Source organism: Xiphophorus maculatus, chromosome 2 (assembly GCF_002775205.1).
Source record: "Xiphophorus maculatus strain JP 163 A chromosome 2, X_maculatus-5.0-male, whole genome shotgun sequence".
NCBI lineage: Eukaryota > Metazoa > Chordata > Actinopteri > Cyprinodontiformes > Poeciliidae > Xiphophorus > Xiphophorus maculatus.
In genome coordinates this window covers 21,924,171-21,950,475 of record NC_036444.1, presented here as the reverse complement: position 1 = coordinate 21,950,475, position 26,305 = coordinate 21,924,171, and the positions used below count along the sequence as shown (strand labels likewise).

At 40.5% G+C, this 26,305-nt stretch overlaps 1 protein-coding gene across 2 annotated transcripts in view; it reads right to left on the bottom strand.

Annotated features, from left to right (window-relative positions):
- Window positions 1-984: 984 nt before the first annotated feature.
- The window catches only part of tmem117 (transmembrane protein 117), a 53,043-nt gene continuing 27,722 nt past the window's right edge, over window positions 985-26,305 (bottom strand). For both annotated transcript variants that reach the window (XM_005796407.2, XM_023325999.1), the window contains exons 4-8: window positions 16,832-16,931; window positions 13,497-13,594; window positions 11,433-11,592; window positions 5,998-6,127; window positions 985-4,526 (exon numbers count right to left, since the gene is read on the bottom strand). In XM_005796407.2, the coding sequence (XP_005796464.1) occupies window positions 3,865-4,526; window positions 5,998-6,127; window positions 11,433-11,592; window positions 13,497-13,594; window positions 16,832-16,931 (1,150 nt within the window). In that variant the 3' untranslated portion in view covers window positions 985-3,864. The remainder of the gene's footprint in view (window positions 4,527-5,997; window positions 6,128-11,432; window positions 11,593-13,496; window positions 13,595-16,831; window positions 16,932-26,305) is intronic.

Here is a 26,305-nt window from a genome sequence, read left to right as displayed (position 1 = left end):
CAATTGATAATGTTGGAGGCCCCCACTTTCAAAAGCACTGGAATAAGGCAGGGCGAAACGGGAATCATAAAGCAATGACAGAAAAATGAAATTAAAGTGTTATAATGGGTCAAATGAACTAAGTTTTATATATTTTGACACTGACTTGCTTTTCTATCAGCTAGATAAATTTGAGATGCTATATTTTGGTGTTGGTTTATTATGAATCTCGACCTACCATAGTGTATATTAAAAAACATAACATGTAGCCATGTAAGGGTGCCAAATTTTAAATGTTACAAAAAATAGCATTTTTCATACTTAAAAAGTTCTAACATGGCAGAAATCCATAAATAAGTCTAACCTGTCCATTTTAAGCAGACAGACCGCAAATAGGAACTAATCCACAATATTGTAACTTTTTTCTTTTTTTTTTTAAACTTTCAATCCACTAATTGGCTCTTGACTCCACATTCTTCTCATAGCACCAGTTGGACGCTCCTCATCTTGACATCAGAAATCAGGAAGGTCTGCAGGGAATTCGGTTTCCATCGCTTCTGATCAAGTCGCTAACTCATTTGCACACAGAGCGCGCTCATAAACAAACCTCACCGGGGGAACAAAACACGCAACAGACTGAAATTGTTTCCTGCCGGCATAAATCAAACGGGCCTCGAGGAGGACTCGTTTTAATCTGAGGAGGGTGTTGTGTATACAGGTTACATATTCAAGTGTCCTTGTAAAGAGATAGCGCCATAATTTCTGGTGTCGCCCACATTAATTGGGTCAGCAGCTGCAAGGAGCTTGACCTGCGCTGTTGCTTGGCAACTATTAGTCGAGCGTATAGAGAAAATGTAAACCAGAACGGTTGTCTCCCCCAACCCCCTTTGCTGGAAATTACTTAACAAGAGTTGAAACCTTCCTGGAATCCCAAATGGAAGAAAAATGAAACCAGTCGGGAAAATAGAGTATGTAAAAAAAAAAAACAACAAAAAAAAAACACAAAACAGAAAACGGTTGATTTATTGGCAGCACAGGATTGGACAGAAATACAGCACAGCAAAAGCAAGGAAAGGTCCAGTTATTGAAGCAAAACACAAAGAAAGCAACAAATTAAGTAAGAACATCTGAAAAGTCCAGGGTCCCCCCCCCCACAGCACTTTCCCCCCATTTTTGCCTTTTTTTTAGTTCAATGCTACAATGTGATTTGTGGCTTCTAATGTAAAAAATAAAAAAATAAAAAAAAAAGAATTGCAGAATCAAGAGCTGCATAGCAATTATGCTAAATAAACTGACCTCTTCATAGAATGGCCTCTGTCAAGAATGAGCATCCACAGACACACAATGAGCTCAATTAAACATCCGATGTAATGAACTCCAGTATGGAGCGCCTCACCAGTATATACCAGTACTCTGTGTAATAACCTTTCAGTTTAAAAAAGAAAAAAAAACATCTTATTACAAACAGAAATGAAGCACGTGTAACACTAAACATCATCTAACTGGATGTACTAAATGAATACATTCAGTTAACGTAATACTTTTAAACCACTATTTACCTAATAAAACTAAATCATTGGCTGTTTTTTTTATTATTTGGGTGTGTTTAGCAAAAACACAAGTTTTTATTACTTTTTTGTTTGTTTGTTTGTTTGCTTGATTAAACACATTTTAAGCAGGGCTTTAAGCCATTGTGTGTATTTGGCCTTTTCTTTCCAAGAGAATCAAGTACATCTCTCGCAGGGTTAAAACAGCGGATTATCTGGAATCTTTGGTCTCAAAGTACTTGCTGAAATGTTTTAACACACATGCAAAAAAAATATATATATATATCTGTAACTCATTAATAATTTAATTCATATTTGCACTTTAAAGAAAAAAAATGTCTAAGGGCACATTTTTGGACCAACTCCCACAGATCTACATTACAAAGAAATAATGTAGGAGATGAAAATTCTGAAAAAGACTCCTTTAAAGCGACTATGAAGATAAATACTGCGGCTACAGAATGAGTTCAGAGCAGCAGAATGATGTGCCAACTGAATAATATTCAAAAATATATACCTGCAAAAACCTGCTTCCAAAACCTTCAAAGATTATTTAGACATAAAGAAGCCCTGAGCTTTAAAGAAAGAAGAAGAAGAAGAAGAAGAAGAAAAAAAAGAGAGATACCCCTCCACTTCAATAGCATGTTTATGCCAAGGGCAAAACCAACCTCCCGACTCGGTTGATATTCAGAGAAAGGAGCAGGAGCCGCATTTGCAATCATCGAGCGGCTTGTTGCTTTGCTATTTCATCTCTGCTGATTGCATTTATTTTCTTCGAGCCTAATATCGAGTGAGGGGATATGAAAAGGTCATCAACGTAGATTGATGCTGATAATCGCGCCATTTCGACAAGAGACATACGTTTGAAACGGATTAAAAGCAACATAAGAGAATAAATTAAAAAACGGCACAAGCTGAGGACCAAATGAGGTAACAATTGTTGGTTTGATATGAGGATATACAGCAGGGATCAGTCAAGCCGACCATAATTAGGACATCTTCTGTAGCAGTAGGCTGTTAGTATATAAACATATGAAATATCAAGGCACGATTGTAGCTGTAATACTGCTCCGGCTCTGAATTACAGAAGCAGAAACACTCCTCAGATATAGGCACCCATTAGTTTAACCATGACTAAGGTAAATTATGAAAATCCAAGCCAGCACCGTGTCAATTAAAGGTTTGCCGTCTGTTTTAAAAAGATCTGCTTCATATTAGGCTAGTTGCATCAGAACCGGTGCCAATATGGAGGCTTTTTCAGAGGATATCTTAGAAAAATATATCAAAACAGAACAGAACCTGCTCTCTTAATGTCACTTACCCAAGCACTTGTACTCTGCATGCTGCCTAGCAGAAGCATTCTTTGACTTGTATATATATATCTTTTTACATTTTTACACAAATTTGTATGTATCCTAATTGGATTTTATATGAAGACCAAAACAAAGTAAAGTATAACTATTAAGGGAAAAACGTAGGATTTTTTTTTTTTTTTGCAAATAAAAGTTTTTGCATTTATATTCAGCCCCTTTATTCTGATACAATAAAAAATCAGCTAGAGTTAATTAATAAACAACTACCATCAGTAAGACCAAAATTATGCCACAAATTACCTAGAAATGTCCACCTAAACAGGACAGGTCTAGTAAGGAGAGAAGCAGCCAGGAGAGGCTCAAAGGTCAAGTGAGAGTGATGATACGATGGCAATAGTCGTAAATTCTGGAGAGAGTTCATTTCACTGTTGAAATAAAGTAATAAAGAGTTTTGTTTACAGTAGGAGACTAAGCAAATGTGAAAGAAGAAGCTATTCTGATCATTTAAGATCAAAACTCCATTTTTGGACCACGTACAAAATGCTACATAACAACCCAAACCATACAGACTGGTCTACATCTGAATGGTTCGGATCAAAGCATATTCATGTGTCATAGCGACCTAGTCAAAGTCCAAGCTTAAATCCAATTGAGAATCAGTGGTAAGACGTGAAAGTTGATGTTCACAGACACTCTCCGTATTATCTGATTAGGCTCAAGTTATAATGAAAAGGAAAAAGAATTTTATATAAAATATTGACGCAGAGGGGCTAAATGCAAATGCAGGCATCAATTCCCAAATGATTGTTTGAAAAAGATTCTTAAAACCCTGTTTTAGTCCTCATCTTTACACTATGTTTTATTGGTCTATCACATAAAACCCCAATGAACGTCACACAGCTTTGCTTATGTAACGTTTGTGTGTGTGGGTGTGTGTGATAAAGTTTAGCAGGTAAGAAAACCTGTAACAATCTGAAGTCTCGGTAAATTCTTTCTGCTTTGGAACAGTCAGAAAGTTTATGCGTTCACGGTGAGAGTCTGCGGACGTCAAACGATACAACGGGCTCGTCTTGCGCCGCGTTGTCTATCACAATGCTCGGGTGCGTCTCCTGGGTGTCCATCGATATGGTCGAGTTCGTAGAAGGCGTTGCTCCGAAGTGCGGCCCATCCACCGACAGGAGCATCGGCGTTCCCGACCGCTTCAGGCTATCGCTCATGGTCAGGTGCGTGTCCTCCGGGGTCGCTCCCATCTCCTTGCTGTACTCCGAAGGCGATTTCCTCTTTATCCTCTCGTACGCCTTGTCTTGGTTTTCTGTGAACGTCTCGCTCTCCTGAAAGCGTCCAAACAGCCAGACGAAGAAACCGAAGAGGACAAACGCCGCCAGGCTCGGGATGAAGGCCAGGCACTTGATGTCCAAGCTGGCCCCGATGTAACGGCTGTGGAGGAACATGTCCCGCTCCACGTACGTCTTGTTGGTGCTCGGGTTGATGTTGGTGGAGCGCCACTCGTAGGTGAGCGTGCTGTGGTTGAAGTCTCTGAGCGTTTCTGGCTCTTCCACCGTGTAGATCTTTTCCCCTGGCCCAACGTACTGACCATACTCGTAGGGCTTGTAGAAAATCTGGTTCTTCCACATGTTTAAGTCCAATATAAGCACAAGGAAGATGATACCATAGTTGAACCACTTACCTGAAGAGAGAGAGAGGCACATGGTTAAAGGTTAGGGTTAAGGTTGGGAAGTGTTGGGGTTGTTGTCCAATAATAAATTAGAAAAGTAATTTTTCAGGGTGAAATTATCCAGATAAGTGTTAATAATTAGAGAAATTTCTAAATGAATTAATTTAATCAACAAAGTTGATTTGAATTAGAGTCAAAAATGTACATGGGGATGTAAAACTAGGTTCTCAATGAACCTGAGCCTTATTGGTTCCCAAATTCTTCTCAACCATTCTAACCAGTTTGCTCTGTTCAGTTGAAACTTGGTTAGATTTGGGAAAAAGACCCCAAAAAGGTCAAAAGCGGCTTTGGAATGAATAAACCAGCCTATCATTAAGTCTCTGAATCGGCCTCGAGCTCAACACTATCGTAAGTAAGTATACCGACATTGCTTTAGAGTCGGGTCTCTGGCAGGAAATCAATGAACCTTCCAAACTCTGCCAAGAACATTCAGTCAGATCCCAGCCTGAGTTTATTGGAGCCCATATGCATAATTTTAACACTGTCTTCATGAAACTCACATTGAGTTCAAATACTTGGTTTTTCAGTAACTGAAGTTGGTTGCTGTATGGTGATACCCTCCCCCCAAAAAATTCTAATTAAGCTCACGCCAATGACGACCTCGTGTAAAACTTCTGACCACTGCTGTCCGGGAATACGCCATCATACTTTCTCTGTCACGCATCAGGACTTCCTCTCGCTTTGCATTCAGCTCATGCGCCGAGAAAGAGAAACCCATTTACAGGTGCTACTTACAAGATCGCTATATTACCACGAGACAGCCATCTCCTCAGGATGACTGATAGCAGGCACATGTCTCCCCAGGTATACATGAAACCACTCCCTTCCCCCCAAAGATGTGATGCTAATAAGCTTTTAGTTAAACCAATCACGTCGCGGTGTAGCCACTTTCATCACGCTTAATGGCTATCCAATGCAACAGGGTTAACAACCTCTCGCAAAAATTACCAGGCGTTTTGAAAATGTAGCGATTAGCTCGGGAACATTTGCTTTTTTTCTTCTTCTTTTTTTTTCCTCAGCTCTCTACGGAGAAAAAGGTGGGGGGGGGGTGGCACAGTTTTAAAGGAAAAACCGTAGTCGTTCGCAGAGTGCACTGGCGCACGTGAGGAATGATGAAAACAGAGCTGAAGCGTCTGTGGCACCTGCGTGACACATCAGCTACACATGCATTATAAATGGCTGCTGTGGTTTTAACAAACGAACCCTTCCCAACGGGGAGGGGAACAGGGAAACTGGAGCAGCCACGCCACGTTTTTACTCCCAATTTGTTACGAGAAAATGAAAGGCGCTTCTTCCTCATCGACTGAAATGATGTCTTCCAGTTTCCCTGTCATGATTTTTGCCTCTTTGTAAGCTGGAGATCCTCCACACAGAACAATGACACAACCTTCTTCCTCTTAACAGCAGCGCTGCCCGAATGTACCTGTGATGTGAATGTGGTACTCCTCCTTAAAGATGCGCTTGCAGACAGGAAGCTTGACCTTCACATGTGTTGTTGACATGCCAGGTAAATTCATATCTAGGTCACCCATGAAGTGAGGAAACTCCCAGTCCTGTCAAAAAAAAACAAACAAAAAAACACACACACACACAATCGACCATCAATTCAGTTAACTTCGACCAGATGCGGCGGCTCGGGCAGAAAAAAAAAAGAGAAAAGGACAAGAAACACATTCAAATGACAACATCAGCAGTGAAAAATGCCAACCGTGTATCATCCGTTATTGGACGCTGCATACTTCACTGAAAGTCTCTCATATTAGCTGATATTACGTCTCAGTGGAGTCTCTTCACACGCCGACTGAGGGTCAAACAAGGTGTCGGCCGCTGCGGCGCGGAGATCACACTGAGTGTTTACAGGCTGGTGGAGTGAATCGGCGTGCGCTGGGATTTCAACATGTCAAAATACATCAGCAGGCAGAACAAAGTGACATTTAGAAGCTGCCGATGCCCTGCGGTGTCACTAAGCTACTTCCCCCACCGCACCACACCCCCCATCCACAGTGTGAAGCTGGAAACTACAAAAGAAGAGCTGCCACTGTTCGTACCGACACGATTCACAAGTAAAAGAAAGAAATCCCTCCCTGAATGTTTCAGATGGGGCAGCAGCCAGCAGTGGCTCAATATGGCGGAGCAGACTACTGTAAATGCCTCTGTTTGGAGTGGACACGCAGCACTAGGGCTGGACCATACGGCTGAACAACGCATCGTGATAAAAACGTTTCATATCATTCGATGCCAATAATTATTGATTACGTTTTTGTTGTTTTAAATGTCTGAAAAACTAATGACATGACCTTTTCTGTTTTATACACAGTTTTCACTCCACTACATTATGAGGCACAGTGGCAAAACCTTAAACTGTTGTTGCCGAGTAGCGGGTTGTTGCTAGGTAACCAAAGAGTGAGTGAGTTAGTTGGTGCCACCCACCTTGCTTAGCTGGCCAAGTGATTGAGAGGCTAAAGTCTTTCCTGTGCCTACATCCCCCAGAATGCTGTGCGGTTCTATAATCGTAGTTCAGTGAATTTCTGATAAGACGTATTATCTATCGATGTTAACCACATGTCTATTGCTATTGATTTATTGTACAGTCCCACACAGTACATTGAATTAAAATCAGATATCTAAATATACTGTTTAAAAACAAACCAAGGATGAACTGACAGTCTTCACATCACCAAACAAATACCAATAGCCAAGGCCCTCCACCCGTCTCCCCCTGAAACACTTACACAAATGGCAACAATAAACATCGGTTATTAATATCAGCCCAATTGTACTGATAAATAATTACAGAAGTTAATGCAAATATGTATTGTGCATCCTTAAAAGGTTTCTAAAATCTTAACCACATTCTTATAGTATAAAGGTGAAAATACAATTTTTTAATGCCAAATTTTCTTCTCTTTCTCTTTGCATATTATATATATATATATATATATATATATATATATATATATATACATACACAGTACAGACCAAAAGTTTGGACACACCTTCTCATTGAATTCAATGAGAAGGTGTGTCCAAACTTTTGGTCTGTACTGTATATATAATTATACTTAATCTAAACTAAACAGTCTGCCACAAATAAGTTTTTGTCATTGTTAATTGTATAAGAAACAAAATAATAATAATAAAAAAAATTAAAAGTAAAAAAACAAGGCAGACAGAAATTGCCTTGTTCTGTTATTTGAACAAAGTGTCTGAAAAATAATATAATGCATCTGAATCCTTTATGTGCTAATGATCCGAGAAGGGCTTTGTCGATATCTATGAAGTATATGGATATACTTCATAGACTATGAAGTATATGGATATATACTTCATAGGTATAGGTTATAGGATTATAGGATATTAAAAACAATCTTCCTCCAACTAATGAATTGACAACATCTAACATTGACGTACCACCATGTCCGCCTCCTGTGTAAACGTGCTTACACACCAGGTTCAGCTGAGGAAACAGCTGGGGAAGCACACAGAAACATACACAAACATTCAATTAAAAAAAAAAAAAAAGGTAAAACCCCGCCTGGAGCTAAATCCAGGCAGGACATTAATTGGCCTGAGAACACCTCCATCCATTTTTCTCATGTAGATGAGAGATAAGCTCTGGCGCCGCTTCGATGTAGAGGTGGACAAAGCTCTGCGGACGGCCGTGGCAGATGAATTCCTATCGACGGGTACAACGATGGCGACGGCTGCTGGTGCGAGCGTCCCTTACTACCTCCCCCCCCACCAACCCCATGATGGGGATAGCTGCTAGCTCACCTCGTAAATTACCGCAGTAAATGTACTTGCTGTACACTGTGCAGGAAATGAGAAGGGCTGGCTGTAAACAGATCGCTGCGAGTGGAGAGTGATGTACAGCTGAGGGCAGAGGACTAAAAACACCTCTGTGAGGGGTATTGCGTAAACTGAGCTAGTTCGTTGCATCTGCATAGTCACATTTGTTAAATTAATGTGGAAAAAACAAATCAAAGGGGGAAGTAATTAGCAGCCAGAGCAGCCCTTTTTAACAGAAATATATATTTTTTCAATAAAAGCAGCCTGAAACTCACTCTTAGAGCTGTATTACAGATTAACATGGGAAATATACTGGTGACCTTGCGAGCTTTCTGGAGCGCTCCATTTGTAACACTCGGACACGTTCTCCCAAGAAACTGCTTCCTTCTTTAATTAGCACAACAAACAGACCAGGGACATATACTTAAGTAGCAACAAATTTTAGTCGGGCAGCATGGTGTGTCTAACGAGTCCATAGCAAATCTCTTCCCTAGGAGTTTGGATTTTCTGTTATGATTTATACACAGGATCGCGTAATGGTTATACAGTGCCTTGTGAAACGATTCACACCTCTTGAACAGTTTTACATTTGGTGGTGTTGGAACTACAAACTTTAATGTATTTTATTGGGATTTAATGTGGCAGACCAACACAAAGTAGCACATTGCTATGAATCAGAAGGGAAATGAAATAAAAAAAAATCTAAATAAAAGTTATGTGCTGATAACCACAGATAAAATCCAATGCAATAAATTGGAGACAAAAACGACCCAGTTTTGTCCACTTATGAACTGGAGTCCGCTTGTGTTTCATATAACCTCATAACAATCTAGATGCTATGAGAAAGCACACCTGATTGTCCAGGAGACTTGGTTCGATTGGGGGCCAAAATTGCAACATTTGGTAGATTTTCAGCTGGTGTGGTTTTCTTTCATATTGCACTGTGGCAAGCGAATCAAGTCCTTTGAACACCCTCTTTACCCCCTTGGTTGTTGTGATGCTGCAACAAGAACCACTGAAGGAAATGACATGAAAGCCTCCGAAAGAGACACTGAGCTCAATTTCCTTCTTCACAAAATGTTAAAAAAAACGGAGTAGTGTCAGCTTTCAGCAGTTGTAGGATTTCTATTTTGTTTTTGACAAAAGTCCATGAGCTATTTCTCTTGCTAGCACTAGACACGCACATTTTGTCTTTACCCAGAATGGTAAGAGCAATAGTCTGCTTCCTGCTTTGGAGCGGTCTCCGGTTTGCTTGGCATTCACACTGCATTCGAACCGCACCAGAGTTCACTTCAACCAAACTGAGACTTAGGTTTGCAGGCGGACAAGTATTCACTTCTTCCCACTTTCTAGGCAGACAAACTATAGTTTGATTACAGCTAACTAAAACAACTTGGTGTGAATTCACCCTTCGTTGTACACAGTTTTAGCCATTGCTAAAGAAAGACATAAAAAAAAAAAGCATTCTCAACAAAAGGAAAGTTCCAAAAACCATGTTGGGGACGAAACAAAACGTCTGGAAGATATTCATCTGTTCAGATTACACCAACATTTTGGTCCACATGCAGAAACGCTACGTCAGCTGGAAGACATGATCACCCTGGACTATGGTACCATTTAACAGCCAGTGCTAGGGAATAAATAAAGAGGAAGTATCTTGTTAAAACCAGAAACCTTCATGTTATGATGAGACATAAAAATACATTCCTCTAACAGATTGCAACTGCTTAAAAAGAGAATTAAAGAAGCTCCCTCTGACTCTCCATCTTCTCACTCCATTTCTTCCAGAAGACACTCGTGAGGTGTTGCTGTTTTATTGTGATGACCTTTCTCATTTCAACATGAACATATTTTTGTTTTATTGAGACATAAAACTCAATGAAAGTCATAACGAGATTTTAAACTCACGCATTACATGCCATTACAACAAGACACTTTCTAGTTTTAACACTATATACCGCACGTGTACTTGTTTAGTTCTGGGAGTTAAACATTTAAACACTGGACACGCCGTTCCTAGGGTGAAACATGACAGTCGTAGCATCATGTTGGCAGATGTTTACTTCAGCAGGAAATAGAAAGCTGGTCAGAATGGAGAGAAAGAATTACGCCACTAAATACAAGGCAGGCAGAACTACCATGGAATGGGTTTATCTAAGCATACTCATGTCTTACAATGGCCCAGACATAAACCCAATTGTGAATTGTGTGCAAGACAAAAAAAAATGCTGCTGAGGTCCTTTTTACTCTGAGTTTGAGCTGTAATTGCAAAGAGAAGTGGGGAAAAAGTTTGCTCTCTTAAAGTTCAAAGCATTTAGAGGCAAAACTCAAAGGACTTGCAGCTTTCACTGCAAAGTATTGACCCTGAAAAGAAAGAAAGAGAGGGAAAGAGAGAAATTCAAAAAAAGAGAGAAAGAAGGAAATCATACAAAGACATGTATGATTTGTCATTCACTTTTTTTTCTGTTTTTTTTTTTGCTATGGTCTCTCACATAAAAGTCCAATAAATACCCTGAAATCCAACATATTGAGGAGGTAAAAATTGGAAAAAATGTGACAAACTCAAAAAAGGTACAACTATTTTTGCGAGGCACTGTGTCTGTTTGCCAGGAAAGAGCGCGTCACTCTCAAGGTGTCTTCAGTACAAAAGCATTCGTGGCTTTTTTTAAGAGGTCCAGTCAAAACCGCATTCATATTTATGAGATGGTGACATAAACGGAGAAGACGGGAGAATATAATAAAACGGCACCAAAAAAAACAAAACAAATTGTGACTCATGAGCATTCAGGAACATAAACTATGCTCAGACGTGTTGGACCAGGTGTGGGGAAATCAGAATGGAAGGACTGAAAGGAGAGAAGGAGAGGAGAAAAAGAAAGATTTGTGACCATGCCAGCTGAGAGTGATCAAACACTTTCTCTTTTCCAGAGCTATGTGCTGCAGAGCTCCGTTGATGAATAAGGAAAAATGGGAACTGGCAAGACGGGTAGTGGACTGAGCCAAGAGACGTCCATGTCCTACCCCCCCCTCTCTCTTCTTTTTTTAATTGGCCACAAGGGAGCATTCTACCTGCATAACAATGAGAAGGTCAAAGACCAAGATGAAGGAGGCAAGGAAGGCTCTGGAGATCTCGTCGCTGGGCAGGAAGCCGCGGTTGAGGTTGTCCCAGCTGATCCAGTCGGTGCTGATGACCAGGACCACCACCGAGGTCAAAGAGATGAGCACCGTCCTGCAGGGAAGTGAAGAAAAGTTAGTATGAAGGGAGGGAAGGTAATAAAAAAAAAAAAAAAAGGAAAAAAAAACGTTTGGCAAAGAGAGACAGAAGGGAGAGATCTGTGAATGGAACAACGAGAGTCTTGGGGTGCATTCATACCAGCCTTGTTTCGTCTGCTTTAATTGGACTCTAGTTTGTTTTCCTGGAAAGTCTGTTTCAAGTGTCAATGCAGGATGGAACTCTGCTGCAAAGCAAACTCTGGTCCACCTATAAACCTGGGTATCGGCTCGAATAAAGTGAATTCTGGCGAGATCACTCCAAAAGCAGGAAGAGGACTACAGTGCAGGGCATTCTGGGTAAATACAACCAAAACCAGCATGTCTAACGCCACAAGGCATAGCGTCAGATATATGCTACACCCGCTAATATCTGACGCTACTCTACCTTTGTTTGCATTTTGTGAAGAAGGCTCATGTCTTTTTCTGAGGTTTTCGTGTCGTCCTCTTCTGCAGTTTTTGTTGCAGCGCCACCACAGGTGACGGGGGTGAGCAGGTTTTTCAATCAGTTTGTTTCTTTGACGCAGTGCAGTGAGGAAGCATACCGAACCAGTTGAAAGTGTAACAATTTTGGTCCCAAATCAAACCGATCCACCATCAGGTGTGAAAACACCCTTAGAAGACGATGTGAATAAACAGAAAAGTCTGTATATGCCAAAATAATGTAAATCCGAACTCAACTGCACCCCAATTTCCATGCATTTACATGTTTAACACAACGCCGCTCGTAGCGATTGCTGTGTTTTCTTGCATAAGTCAGCTCCATATTCACTGTTTTGCTGGAAAACATCTTCATTCATGTGAAGAGAGACACACTCTCCTTGTATTATTCTCCACTGGATATTTTCCCTCAATGTCACCCGACCATTATAGTGCTGCTGTGTGCATTTTCGCGCCGCACGACGGCTGGTTGCCCTGCAGACACAGGCTGCCAGCTCGTATCCCATTTCAGCAGAGTGGGGGAGATACGTTTTAGGAGGAGGTTTTAATATTCCACAGTGGGATTCTTGCTCTCGAAGTGGCCAACCTTTTGGCAGCCGTTGTCGGCCAGCCGCCGCAGGGTATCGACGAGATCCGTCCCGCAGAGCATTTATCAATCACATTTCAAGCTCTGAATCCCAAACGATGGCCTCGTCAAATCCAGCCATCGATTGTGACAGCGCGAGCCGGGGCCGCCTGTCAATAAAAACGAGGAAAGTCGCAGAAGAATTTGTCTGCTTGGATTTCAAATCGTCGAGCGAGTCGATTCGACGGAAGGAAATATTGGCGATTGCGGCCAAACTCTCTTTGATATGTCTGCATACTTGGCGCCGAGCGTGCATGTCAAAGTTATTCAGTTTCCCCACTTGTCCTTCAATCACTCTGTGACCCGAGAATGAACCGATGGCGAGCACGTTCAGATGTCATATCTGACTGACGGCGATCACGGCGAGTGAATTAGCACCTCTGGGACTGTGCAGCCGGCGGTTGCATACTTCTAAGCAGAAATCGGACCCACTAATCTATCCCATAATGGGCATATCAGACACGGTTTGCTGCATTTGTTTACAGTTTATTTCAGGGTCACAGCTTGTGGTAGGGCTAAGTAAAAGACAGGTTTGTGGCACACCCAGCAACCTTGCACCGTCCATCGATTTTCACCCTGTTCCTCTAATTAAAGGTGCTGACACTGAATGAGGGCAGATTAACACGGATATTCACTGCACGCAACCCTGAGACGGGCTGCTGAGACCATAAGACATGCGCACACACATCTTTGCAAAGCATCACGCCACATGCAAACACATTTGGTTTCACCAAAGACAAAGAAATGCGTGCCATACGGAGCCTTGTCGAAAAAAAAAAAAGAAAAACGAAACATACCAGAAGAGGACGATTCGATTGTTGCCTCGTTTCCAGAACCTTCTTGCAGCTTTGCCCCAGTCTGGGTAGTGTTGATCCTGAAGCATCATATCTGTCACCTGAAGTGAATAAACAAAAATTCAAAAAGGAAATATCATAAGAAGGGTAAGAAATCATTTCGCAACTTTGTAAGACATTTTTTATAGACCAATATTATCCAGGCCTGCTTTTTTTATTTTTAAAAACACAACTTACTTTTCTATGAACAACGATTTTAGCAATTCCCACCAGAGGATTAAAGTGAAAAAGGGCAAGCAACTTCAACCATTTTGTTTTAAAGTGCATGGAGCCACTGTTTGCTTGTGGATGATACACTTAACCGCATTAGCCGGTGAAAGCAGAGTGAAAGCAGGTCTTAAAATGTTTTTCTTAACCTCACCAGTTTAACCTGACAGCACAAAGGCAAAACACAACAACATCCATTTAACAAAAGCTGCAACACAGCTAAAAAAAAATGCACAAAGCAACAACAAAACCAACAACAAAAGCCATAAAGCAACATGAATAGCCACACCACAACAAAGAGCACAACGCAACAACATTCACAAAAAGTCGGAACACGACAACAAAATTCATTTAGCAATGAAAGCCGCAACACAACTACAAAATGCACAAAGCAACAGAAAACGACAAAAGTCACAGCGCAACAACAAAATGCACAAAGCAACAAAACCAACAAAAGTCAACGGAACAGCAAAATCCACAAGCAACAGGTCTCAACTTAACAAACACCAGAACACAAGTCACAGCACAACAAAAAACACAACATAACAGCAAAAAGCTGCAATGTAACTACTTTCATTCAACAACATGGTCCAACAACATGCAAGAATGAGCATGTTTTTCCACATTTGGGACTCCATACCTGGGAGTTGCACTTTGTGCTCCCACTTTCACACTGTTTTGACGACATAACTTCCTATGTCCAGCCGCCTCTCGCCTGTTCACAGCTGGACGTAGGCACCAGCGCCCCTCCCAACCCCAACGGGACAAGGGTGTAAGAAAATTAATGGATGAATGGAACATAACTTTCACTTTAGCAAAAATGTTGCTTTAGCAGAACTTCCCTTGTGGCTTCTGCTGTTTTGTTGTGGCTTTGCATTCGCATTTCTTTGACCCTTCTGGGACACCATATTTAACAGCATAAAAGGATTTATATTGCAAACACCAACATCTGTAATTAACACCGTCGGTCCAGGTTTCAGGTCAAGCAGCTCTATTGCATAGTGGTTCCCCATGTTGTCTGTACATGAAATTACTTTGCCCAAACTAATTCCATTTTGGACCCTTAAAACTGTTGCGTTTAAACGTTTTGCCAAAAATTATGAAGTTTAAAACATTCTTAGTTAGAATGGCAGGAAACTTTTTATTGTGAAATTGCAAACTTTTGCCTGCTTATCAATAAACTAAACAAACAGTGATTTAATGAGTGAGAGAAGTAATTTTTTAAAGTAAAAAAGTATGCTATGTCCTAATCCTTTAGGGTTGATTGTTTTCTATATTCTGGGACTAAAAAATATACTTTTAGTTTATTCTAAGATAGAAGAAAGGGGTTTAACTTGTTTTTTTTTTTTTTTTTACTCTTTAGGATATGAAAGATTATGATTAAAAGTCACAAATAACTTTGAACAACCTCCCAATGACAGATATTGTTTACTGGAGTTACTATATGAACGGCAGCTGCCGGCATCAGTTTATGAGCAGATGGACGAAAATCCTTTAAATCATAAGATATTTTTATTGGGTGGAGGGTTGTCTCAGGATGCTTTTAATGCACAAATCAACATTATTCTTTCTGCAGAGCTGCACCAGTCAAGGTCAATTCAATAAAGCGCCTCACAGCAGATTGTAAAGCTCGTGCTGGAGGAAAAGATTTCAACCAGGGAAATGGGAGGTGATTCTGGCTCTTCTTTCATTCTAGGAGTGAGCGTACTCTGCTCTGTGGAGGAAACGAAGAGGTCTTGTTCAGAGTGCTTCATTGAGTTAATAATAATAATAATAATTTAAAAAAAAAACACTTGGTGAATAATTTCTGGCGTCAGCACTTTTGTCGTTGCGTAAGATTTTCTCCGTCGCACAAAGCTGTGCATCCGTGAATCACCTTCCTCTTCCGTTTCGCCCTTCTTCCCCTTTCACCCGTTTCCTCCTTCCTACTCCAACACTTTCTCTCCCTCTAAAGTATGTACCTTGGAATACTAATGCGACGGGTGAGGGAGGATGGCAGGTTGTCTCGGCTGTGAGCCCCACTCCTCCCAGCAGAGGAGGCCCACTCCCGCTGGAGCTCCTCTCCTCTTTCATGTTGAATAATGAACAGGGGTGCGTTCCTCCTGCAATGTGCCCCGTCCCTCTATTGTTTTCCCTGACCTCACCCCCCTCAGATCTTTGAGATCCTCTGGGGAGTCACAGCCTGGACTAAATTACTGCGGAATGCTGGTCGGATGTAGCGGGTACATCCGACCCATGTTTCTGTTTATTAGCAGTTATCAAGGCGTTCCAAGACCCCACCCGCCAAGTCCGACCATTAATAAAAACATCTTAATACGATCTTGGATCTGTTATTACGAAGAGAACAGAAAATTTACAAAGATGCTAAAATAAATTTTTTTTGGGAGGAGGGGGGGTGGGGGTCATAGACTTAAAGGCCAAAGTTTGATTTACTGAAATTAGGGTTTGTGGTGTTGCTAACTGTCGTGAGCACCTTACCTGTGGCAGGAAATTTCATCAAAGTGAGCTCAAAGAAAGTCTGATTCTGGAACTATGTTGTGTTTTAATTTATATTGGAAAGCAAAAGGCGCCATATCATAAAACTCAAAAACGACGCCCGCTGATGTTAAAATTTAAAATGTACATTTTAAATTTTAAATTGGACGACGTATCTGTACAAAACCTGGGTTTAGATTCAATTTGACTCCTTCACAGCTGTTTATGTGCACTACTAACAGTTCCTATTTCAATTAAATAGTACACAAACGGGGCTGAGGACCACAGCCACCCACAATTTCATTTGTGGTCCATAATCACAAACACACTGTTTTCACATTGTTACATCCCTCTTTACAGTACTGTCACTGACAAATGACAGGTGCACCTAAATAAGAAAGCGTGCCAGTGAAACCAGGCAAAAAGTTAATCTGGAGCCCTGGTAAAGCTGGTGAAAATGTTGATCAGGACAAAATAAGGTCACTCCGGATCACAAAAACCGTTCGGGTTATCCCCACTTACCAATTCAATCCTGCAAGTAATTGGAATGATTGTTTAGGTTTTGAGTCCCGTAAGCCTAATAACTCCATTCTTACCATCCAGGCTGTCACAAAATCTCCCATCCACGTCCCCACTGCAGCAATCTTCATAAAGCTCTCATTCCTGATGCCCATATATTCTGTAACCATGTGAGGCCTGCGAGCACAAAAGAAGAAGAGACTTAGACAGGACATAATGAATGCTGCGTATTCTTTGGAGCGTAGAAGAAGAGAAGAAGATGAAGAAGAAGGTAAGAGCACTGTCACGGAAAATGAGAACAAGAAAAATTGTTCTCTGCCTCTAAGTATCATGATGCCGGTCATGATGGTCAATCAATATAAACCTAATCCTGAAGAAAACAATGAGTGCTGGCTCTGCCTCGCACAAAGCCCCCAGGATTGTAAGCAATTTACCTCAATGCGGAGGAATTTGTGCTATATTTCTACTCTCGTTTGCTTCTGCGGCCTTTGGCAAATTATTCATTTGTTTGCCGTATTTGTCTCGTGTCTGGTTTATTTTAGATCAACGACAAGTTAGCGTCCGCCGCCGCACGTGCAAACCCCCATTAGAGAAAACAACCTCCCGCGGCGTGGCGTCCGATAGGCAAACGACACGCTTTCTTCGGAGACCCAGCTACTCCTTCAGGTCTGTGCGGCGGGAGAAGATGAGCCGCTTTTTTGTTCAGTCTCGCAAACCCACCCACCCAACGCACACATCCCATGCTACATCACTCCATTTTCTCCAGGTAATAGCTCAGGAGGGAGGGAAAGTGGGTCAGTCGCCTTTTCTATATGGAACTTGCCAGGGAGAGGAGAGGAAGAGGAGGGATGTGCGGAGGGACGTGGGGGGGGGCGACGAGCCCTGTTTGATCTTCTGGCAGCTAGTGTCTTAGAAGCTGAAGAACAGGTGGGCGCCAGCCTAATAAATCCCCCAACCCACCCCGCTCCTCCCGCCGCCCCAGCAGGTCACACTCGCGAATATAATAGATGACGATGGATGGAAGCTCGTGCCGTGCTTTCAAGAGGTCATATTTGAAGTCAATGGTTCCATTCATCTTTGTTTTTCGAGGTCATTTTGTGGCCGCGAGCGAACACTGAAATGATTCCTCATTGCACTCAAAGCTTTGGCAAAAATCCTGGCTACAATCAGAGCTTATTTCCAGAACTTATGCTTCCACATGATGGTTCTTCCCCCCCCCCCCATTTTATTCCTGGTGCGTTGTTTTCTTACTCTGCTGCTGGAACACAGTGGAGACTACATATATTCACTGATGGAGTGGAATTAATTAATTTTTATTATTATTAATGCCAGTAGTGCATTATGCAAGTGGCACAGGCAGAATAGAGTTATTATAACCAAATTCTGGCAAGCTATTGATGCACGGCTGTTCTCACCTGAAATGTGGAGAAAATCTCCTCAGCAAGTACAAATCTTGTTTCCTCACACAAGGCATACACTGCACTGACAAACCTGTTGATGTTTGTCACATTATGACAAATGTATCGTGTTAATGTGATATACTGTTTTTTTGGGGGGGATTTTATGTATTTCAAACAAGTTTCCAATAACAAGAAAGCAAGCAATCAATAGAAATGCATGTGTATGCGTTTCCAAAAATAATTAGCTTAGCACTATGTTTCAGTTTGAAAAGGAGTAGGAAAAAGTGAACACACGTTGTTTTTTTTATTGATGGACCCAAACAAAGAAGTGTGGGGTTGTGAGGTAGATGGAATTTAGCTGAACAAATCTGACCAAGTTTACCACAGCATGATGCTGTCACCTTCCACCACAAAAAGTAGTTCTAAATGTAGGCCAAAAAGTTCAATGTTGGTCTCATGACTGAACTTTTTGAGGCTAATTAGCAAACTGTAAATTAGCCTCTAATGGTTTTCTTTGCTCCTCATCTCTCAACCATGACCTGCAGAATTCAATGAAAGGCAAGAAGATAAAAAAGTCAGGTAGAATTTTAATTTTCTCTCAACAACAAATGTCACATGAAAGTAAAAAAAAAAAGAAAAAAAGATTGAAATTCAAGTTTTGTTTTGTTTCCTTTCTCCTCATGGAACATTTTTTCTGGAAGAGGAGTATTAAAAAAATAGTGATGTGCGAAATTTAATCAACCAACAGAGTGGAAAAGAAAAACAAATGCACATTACAAATTTTTATTCATACCAAGAACAGAATGTAAACATGTATAAGGCACTAAATCCATTACGTTTTTAATCAAGGCTCATGGATTTTCAAATCATGACACTGCGTCATGATCTGAAATGTTTTGAGTATATAATCATCCAAAACTCAAAACATCCCTAAAGTTCACCTCAAAACATGGGGGGGAGAAATCTTCTCCTCCGAAAACATAAGTCAAGTGTCATTTCCGCAGCACACGTCTAAGCGTATTTGACAGGATCTTATCGACCAAAATGTGCAGCCCTGCAGGTGACGCATAGCCTCGGTTAAGCCAGCAAACAAAAACGGCCTTGATTGGAATGGCGATTTATATCTGCATTAAGTCGGTTAGACACACAGTGGGTTGGCTCCGTTCCAGTTTCCAAGGAGATCCCGTTGGGAGTCATTTACCCGCAGCACAATTCTAATCGATACTTTTGAAAATGCTGTCTGGCACCACACGCAAGGGCCTTTAAATCTTAAAAAAAAAATACCCCGCTGCCCTTCTCGCATATTTAATTGACCAAATGTTACTCCAACAGTCAGAGATGGGTTTTAATATCGTCTCCCCCCCCCCCTCTCTGCTTTTCAGAGCACCTATGATGAGTTTGAGGAACGGGGGGTGGAGGGGCCTCTTCGTACTGCATGATCAGAGGCAGAGCACTTCTGAGTTATTCATGCCGACTGAAAATTTAATGGCCTTTAGAGCTGAATGACCTAATGAGAGATTTCGGTGTCATGAAACATCAGTACAGTAGCACCATGAATAATCAGCTCTAAATGGTTCCCGTGGCTTAATCTCGGAGTCGGTTGCTATGCGGGGGCCAGAGCGGCCGACTCGGGCAGCTCTGACCCCTCGGAGGAATTTTATCAGGTCTCCCACACTTGTTCGGACATTATGTTCAAGGACGCTCGATGCCTTTGTGTCTCGTCCTGTTCCGTCATAAAAGTGAGGACTGACACGATGCAAGAGGACGCGGAGCTACGGAGTTTAGAAAGTGACCCCGTCGGATTAGAACTGAAGCGCTTTGATTTTTTTTAGAATATTACAAAAAAAAAAAAAAAAAAAGATTTAATGCATTTTAGATTAGCTTGGTTGGAAGCGACACAGCCGAAACTGTGATGTGATTAATTCATCTCAGAAATTTTTAAAAGATGTACTTCTTGATTTGCTTTGTTTTCATACTATTCAAAAAATATTAACATTTGAATACAACACAAAATATTTTGAGAAATAGTAATGGTCTTACCCCTTACACGATTTTTTTTTTTTTTATTAAATGAATTTTAACATTACATTGTTAAAATCTGCAAACCCTTTTTTCCCCTCCTTTTGTTCAGTTTTATCTACTCAATTTTGTTGAAGATAAAGGATTTCAAATTTAATGCTAAGAGAGCTTTCAATGCTCTGAGTCATAAAATTGCCTTATTATATAAATATATATTTATAGATTTCCCCCCCCCACACAGTCTCTTTGGGCACATGTGGCATCCCAGCTTTTATAAACCTGTTTTCTCTGTCACAGACTTGCAGTGATTTAGTGACTGTAGCGACTGAGTGACCTCCTCTGCCCTGTAAAAAGCTGAACTCATTCAGAACATTAAATTGCGACCTTGGCTGGCTCCACATTGAAATGCATTGCCTGTCTCTGTCCTGTGCACTACGGTACCTAACACAGCAAGAATTTTACAACAGTGCTTACCAGGAAACATAAAGCCGCCAATAAAGACCTTTTTTAATATCGCTTTGCCATCTCTAAAGATGACTTAAAGGCCGATAGCTCCATTTCCCACCCCAGAATCAACCAAATAAGTTATTAGAACTACTGCTGATTAAGTACATCACTCCTAAATTTCTCCAGGCGGTTTTATATACAACATTATATCAAGCCCTTCCTTTTCCACTGTCGTCGTGAGTTTAAAAGCCTCTATGCAGCATTCACAACATAAAATCTTTTGTTATATAGAGAATTTCACAAAGGATGCAAAGCATTCGGATGAATTAATTCCACCAAAAAATTTGCTGCCGAGTTGCTGACCTGCTTTTTTCCTGACGCTAATAGTATTCAGACGTTTTGAGGTTGGAAGGCCTCCCTAGCATCACTTCAATCCTAAGATCCCTTCTCTGATTAATAAGCTGTCTGAAGTGGTGTCTACTATTTCAACTATTTTTATTGTGTAGCGCTTTGTGATTTTGTGTCTGTGAAAAGTGCTTTATAAGTAAACTTTACTTACTTGCTAGAGTTTAAATGAGAAAATATTAATTGTCCCTTTTGTGTTTGGCCCCTGGTGGCAAGCACCATAAGGTGCTGACTGCAGCATTGTTTAATCATGGCGGTGCATCAAGACAGTGCTTGATAGCACAAGTGTAAGTGAAATAGAGTTATTCAGATTAATCTTTAAATCCTTCTGAGTAACTGAGAGGACAAACAGTAGCAGTGTGCCGTACTGCATATCTCAGTATCAAACCGATACCAAGAAGATACACGACCAGTACTGCTCATATTTTGATACTAATATATATATATATATATATATATTATTTAAGTTTCATAAAACATCTCATTTCTGACCCTTGAGTGCTTTTGTGGGTTTTTTCTTTGAATTGCTTTGTTGAAACCCTGGACAGAATTTGGAGAAAGTTTACAGATGTCTACAAAATACATTAATTACATGCTTGGGGTGCGTTTGTGTTTGTTTAGGTAGAGCTTAAAAGCTACAACACAAAAATGAAATAAAATCTCAAAATGGAATCTGAAACTGAAGCGTCGTTCTCAGGGCACTAGTGTCGATACACCAGCAATCGTGATGCAGCGCAGGATTATGGGGAGGTTGACCGAAGCAGAGAAGCATGTGGTTGTTTTATTTCTTCAAGGTATTGATATATATATATACAGTACAGACCAAAAGTTTGGACACACCTTTTAATTCAATGAGTTTCCTTTATTTTCATGACTATTGACATTGTAGATTCACACTGAAGGCATCAAAACTATGAATAACACATGTGGAAATATGCACTAAACAAAAAAGTGTAAAACAACTGAAAATAGCCCTTATATTCTAGTTTCTTCAAAGTAGCAACCTTTTGCTGTGATTACTGCTTTGCACACACTCTGCATTTTCTTGATGAGCTTCAAGAGGTCGTCACCTGAAATGGTTTTCACTTCATAGGTGCCCTGTCAGGTTAATAAGTGGGATTTCTTGCCTTATAAATAGTCATGAAAATAAAGAAAACCCATTGAATTAGAAAGGTGTGTCCAAACTTTTGGTCTGTACTGTATATATATGCAGTATGTGTGTGTGGGGGTGTAAATATTGGTTCCATAACAGCGATATTAATTTTGGATATCAGCTCAAATTTTCACATCTGTGAATCCCTACATCAGACCAGGGATTTTTTTTAAAATCAAAATCGGTTGTCCAACTCTAGTGAGGTGGTGTGAGCTGCAGCCTCAGTCCTAGCTGACCCCGGTGTGGTCTTATGGTGCTGTAGCACATCTACTTCAAGGTTTGAGACGTTGTGCACTCGGAGAAGGCATCCTGCGGATTCCCCGGCTATTTGTGTTATGCTTTATTTTGAACCGCGGGCTGAAACCGGAATGAGGTGGAGAGGGAAAGGAAACGTTTCATGAACAAGTTGTTACATTTTCTGGCATAATGTATGCAATGGTGTGAAGGTACAGTTTGGGGGGCATGCTGAAAGTATTTCTAAAATCTGTGGAACAGCATACCCGTCTCGGTCCGAGTCGGACAGGTTCTGGCGCTTCGGTTTTTCCACTTACCCCGAAGGTCACTCTGTGTTCTGCTGCAATTAATTTTGTTCTCTAGGTTTACAAGGTTTCTGTTAGTTCATCTTTTAGTTATTCAGTGGGTGTCTTGCTTCTTGCCTTCTTACTGTAGTCCTCGTCAGAAACTGAATGTCCTCAGGTACCCTTGTTTTTCCTCTTTCCCATTTCACCACCTGCTCCCCGTTTCCCAGCCAGTCCGCCAGCTTGCACTCAAAATCAATCCTCTCCTTGGGTCTCATGGTTATTTCTCACATCCACTTGTTTACCTGATTATATCGAACCCGGCAGCATGTGCACGTCATCAAAAGCACGTCAGTCTCTATATTATCTTCACTTACATGTGAAATGCATCGATTCCCAACGTCCAGAGTTTAGCTTAGATTTTTAGTTTTGGATTCGAGCTGATACCGGTTTCCGCAAATTACGATTTGAAAACTATAATAACCAGAGTTCAAAGATTTCAAGAGTTTTTGGCCTTCGTGACGCAAGCGTTCAATATTTATTGACCCACAGAATGTACAGCGTCGTCTTAAAAAGCTTTTTACACCTTTTGTGCTTCCTTTGAGTTCATCTTTTAAGCACTTCACTGATATTGAAAAGCTACTTTTGAGTGTTTATGCTTGTTAGCACTTAGGTATTTACTGACTGGAAAAAAAAGGAATGCCTCAGACTAGCCAGTCAGGTTGGAAATTGGTCAAATCTACTTTTGTAGGTGTTTTCTCTGTTCATCTCTGCTCCTGTGTTGTTTTCTAGCTCCCACCATTCTGGACCTGGTAATGCATTTTCAACTTTCTTGCTCTTGAAAGAGCAAGAAAGCGACATCTAATCTATCTGTCCAACTACAGTTTGCTTGTACAGATGCTCATTTCTGCAGCAAAATCCCGCACAGGCAATTAATTCTTGCTTTTTAAAAAATACTTTACTTAAAGCTTTTAACATGACATCACTTGTGCCGTGGACAACAGCATGCGAAAACAGACACCACCAAAGGAGAAAAAAGAAAACAGCAAAAAGGGGAAGGCGGAGGCTGCTAGAGGATGCTGACTTTATAAAGTTAGATTAGAGGAAACAGGATGGTTTAAAAATCCAAGTAGAACAAGTAAAAAGACAAACAAAAAAGCTGAAATTCTTAATTCCTGTTTTTAATAGCACAGAAGAAATGATAATGAGCCGAATGATAATGCTGACAGTCGAATGTTATCTGTATTAATGTTGCAATGGTATTTAAAAGCTGTTGCCAAACCTAGGATTTTGGTGACAGAGCACTTTAAATACACTTTCAGGGTTTGTGAAGCAGTTTTTGGTGGGGTAAGAAAAAAGGGTTCAGGAATACTAAGAACATTTTGTGCAGGTGTGTGATTATTTCCTGTGACTTTAGCAGGTGTGTGGTCAGATGAGGAGAAACCATAACAAGGAACAGAAACCAAAGTGATCGCTGCTAATCTACCCACAGGTGAACAGTTGAGATCATTATGATTTTGTTGTAAGTTACACACTTAAGTAACCCCAAATTAGTTAGATATATCATATCTAACTATCACATAGAAAATCTGCAGAGTATCTGTATTTTTCAGATTTATGTTCTAAAGTTTGTATGGCTGCACTAATATCTATATCAGGCGTGAATATGTAGAGCAATAAAAGTCCATTCAGCTGGCCAAATACAATACTTGGCCAGCTTAAACACTTCAACTTACCTAATATTGCATTCCAAGCTCTCCTTTGTGGTTGTGATATTCTATGCAATATTATTGTGATGGCAATTCCAATAAAGCACTGCCTATTGTCCAGCTCTGTTACTCACTCAAACCTATAATTTTTCTGGTGTGATGCTGTGATTTTCAGAAATACTGTAGCAACTTTATTATTAGACTTCACAAAGAAAGTATCCTTGCTAAGGCAACCTTAAGAACCACAGTCTGCCTTACAAAGTCCTTCCAAACATTTATTCTGAAACGTTATTTGAAATGCTAGTTCCAAAAATGAATAGTATTTCTCCAGTTCTTTTCAGACTTTCCAGGCTTTTGCTATAACAACCAATCTTAGCTTTTCCTCCAGTGGTAATAAAACCAGCTATCCTGTTGTTGGAGTGACTGTTTCATCTCCTAAGATATCATTTCCTCCGAAAAAATAAAATAAAATCTTAAAGGATGGTTTGCAAGCAATACATCTTGCATAGGAACAAACAAAAGCATAGATTTCCTACAAAAAATGGCGGACACAGAAACGCTTGGCAGAACTCTCGAGAATAAGGTGTGCACCAATAAATCGGTGGGCCGATACATCAGCTACATCAGATATATCTGCCTTAGCAAAGCTACTGTCCACTTTTGATCTGCCGAGAAGTGAGAAGTGGCTGATTGACAGGTTACGACTGCGTTGTTAATTTGTATCGGTCAAAATCTTAATCAGCAGGTCAGGCTTCATACAAATCTGTGATGAGACAGAAAACTGTATTCAGTAAAATTGTAATTTAACCAGCATACACCTAAACTGGTCTACTGGTCACGTTATTTTAAATAGGAAAAAAATATAGATTGTTTTTTTATATTAAGGTGGTCGCATCATTAGAAGAAGAAAAAAAAAAAACAACAACTCTACCTGCAAGTTTTGCTCTAATATCACTACATTCAACTGCAGTGTTTGGGAATTTGATGTACTTGATCTGCATATGGATAGATGCATCCCATCCAGCTGGCATGGCTCTGTTCAAGCTTGAATGGCAGAGTCCCAATCAGTTTACCAGCTCCCTCCTAAATCTCTGTTGCCAGGAAGTCCAGCATGGTCAGCAGCTGTATGATACGGGCAGCAGAGGGCTTTTTGAAGTGTCAAGAACCAAGACCGGTTGGTTTTCCTGAGCATATATTACTTCCAAAAGATGCCAGTGGCTAATTGTCCGGTCACATAAGCAGATAGATAGAAGATCATTTGCAATATTCTCTAACATATAAAACCATTGTTCATAAAGGTATTCTCTGCACCACATGGTTTAAAGGCGCAATATTATATATTTTCTAGGCACATAGTGCCATTTATAAAAGTGCTGTGTCTATCAATTTCTTAAAAGAAATTTGATTTTGCCATTTAATGCCTTTAAATTGGGATTATGTCTCTTTAAAAACTTGCTCTTTCTGAAACTCCGCCTTCAGGAAGTCATTAGAACAGCCCTCCTCTATTAGCCCTTCAGCGTTTTTTACCAGCATTTCACTGAGATGTAGCTTGTAAAACAAACTCAAGAGGCGTTTGCTAATTGCTGCTGGCTAGTCTGAAGGAGCAGAGTGGGGGAGTCATGGGAGAGGGCTGCTCTGTGAGGAGTTTAAGCAATTTATCAAACATGCACAAAAGAATCAAAGCAACACTGCGGGTATATTTTTGATGAGGTAAACTCAAAATGTCGATTTTGTGCTTGCCCCTTTAAAATACAAAAATTTTAAAAACATGAATGTACAACTTTTATTTTTTTCCTCTGCTGCCAAGGTTGTACAGTTAATTGCATGAAGGCAACTTTCTTTTATAAATCAGGCTATTTAGTATCCTGTATTCACTGATGTTGATCATTTCTATCCCAGG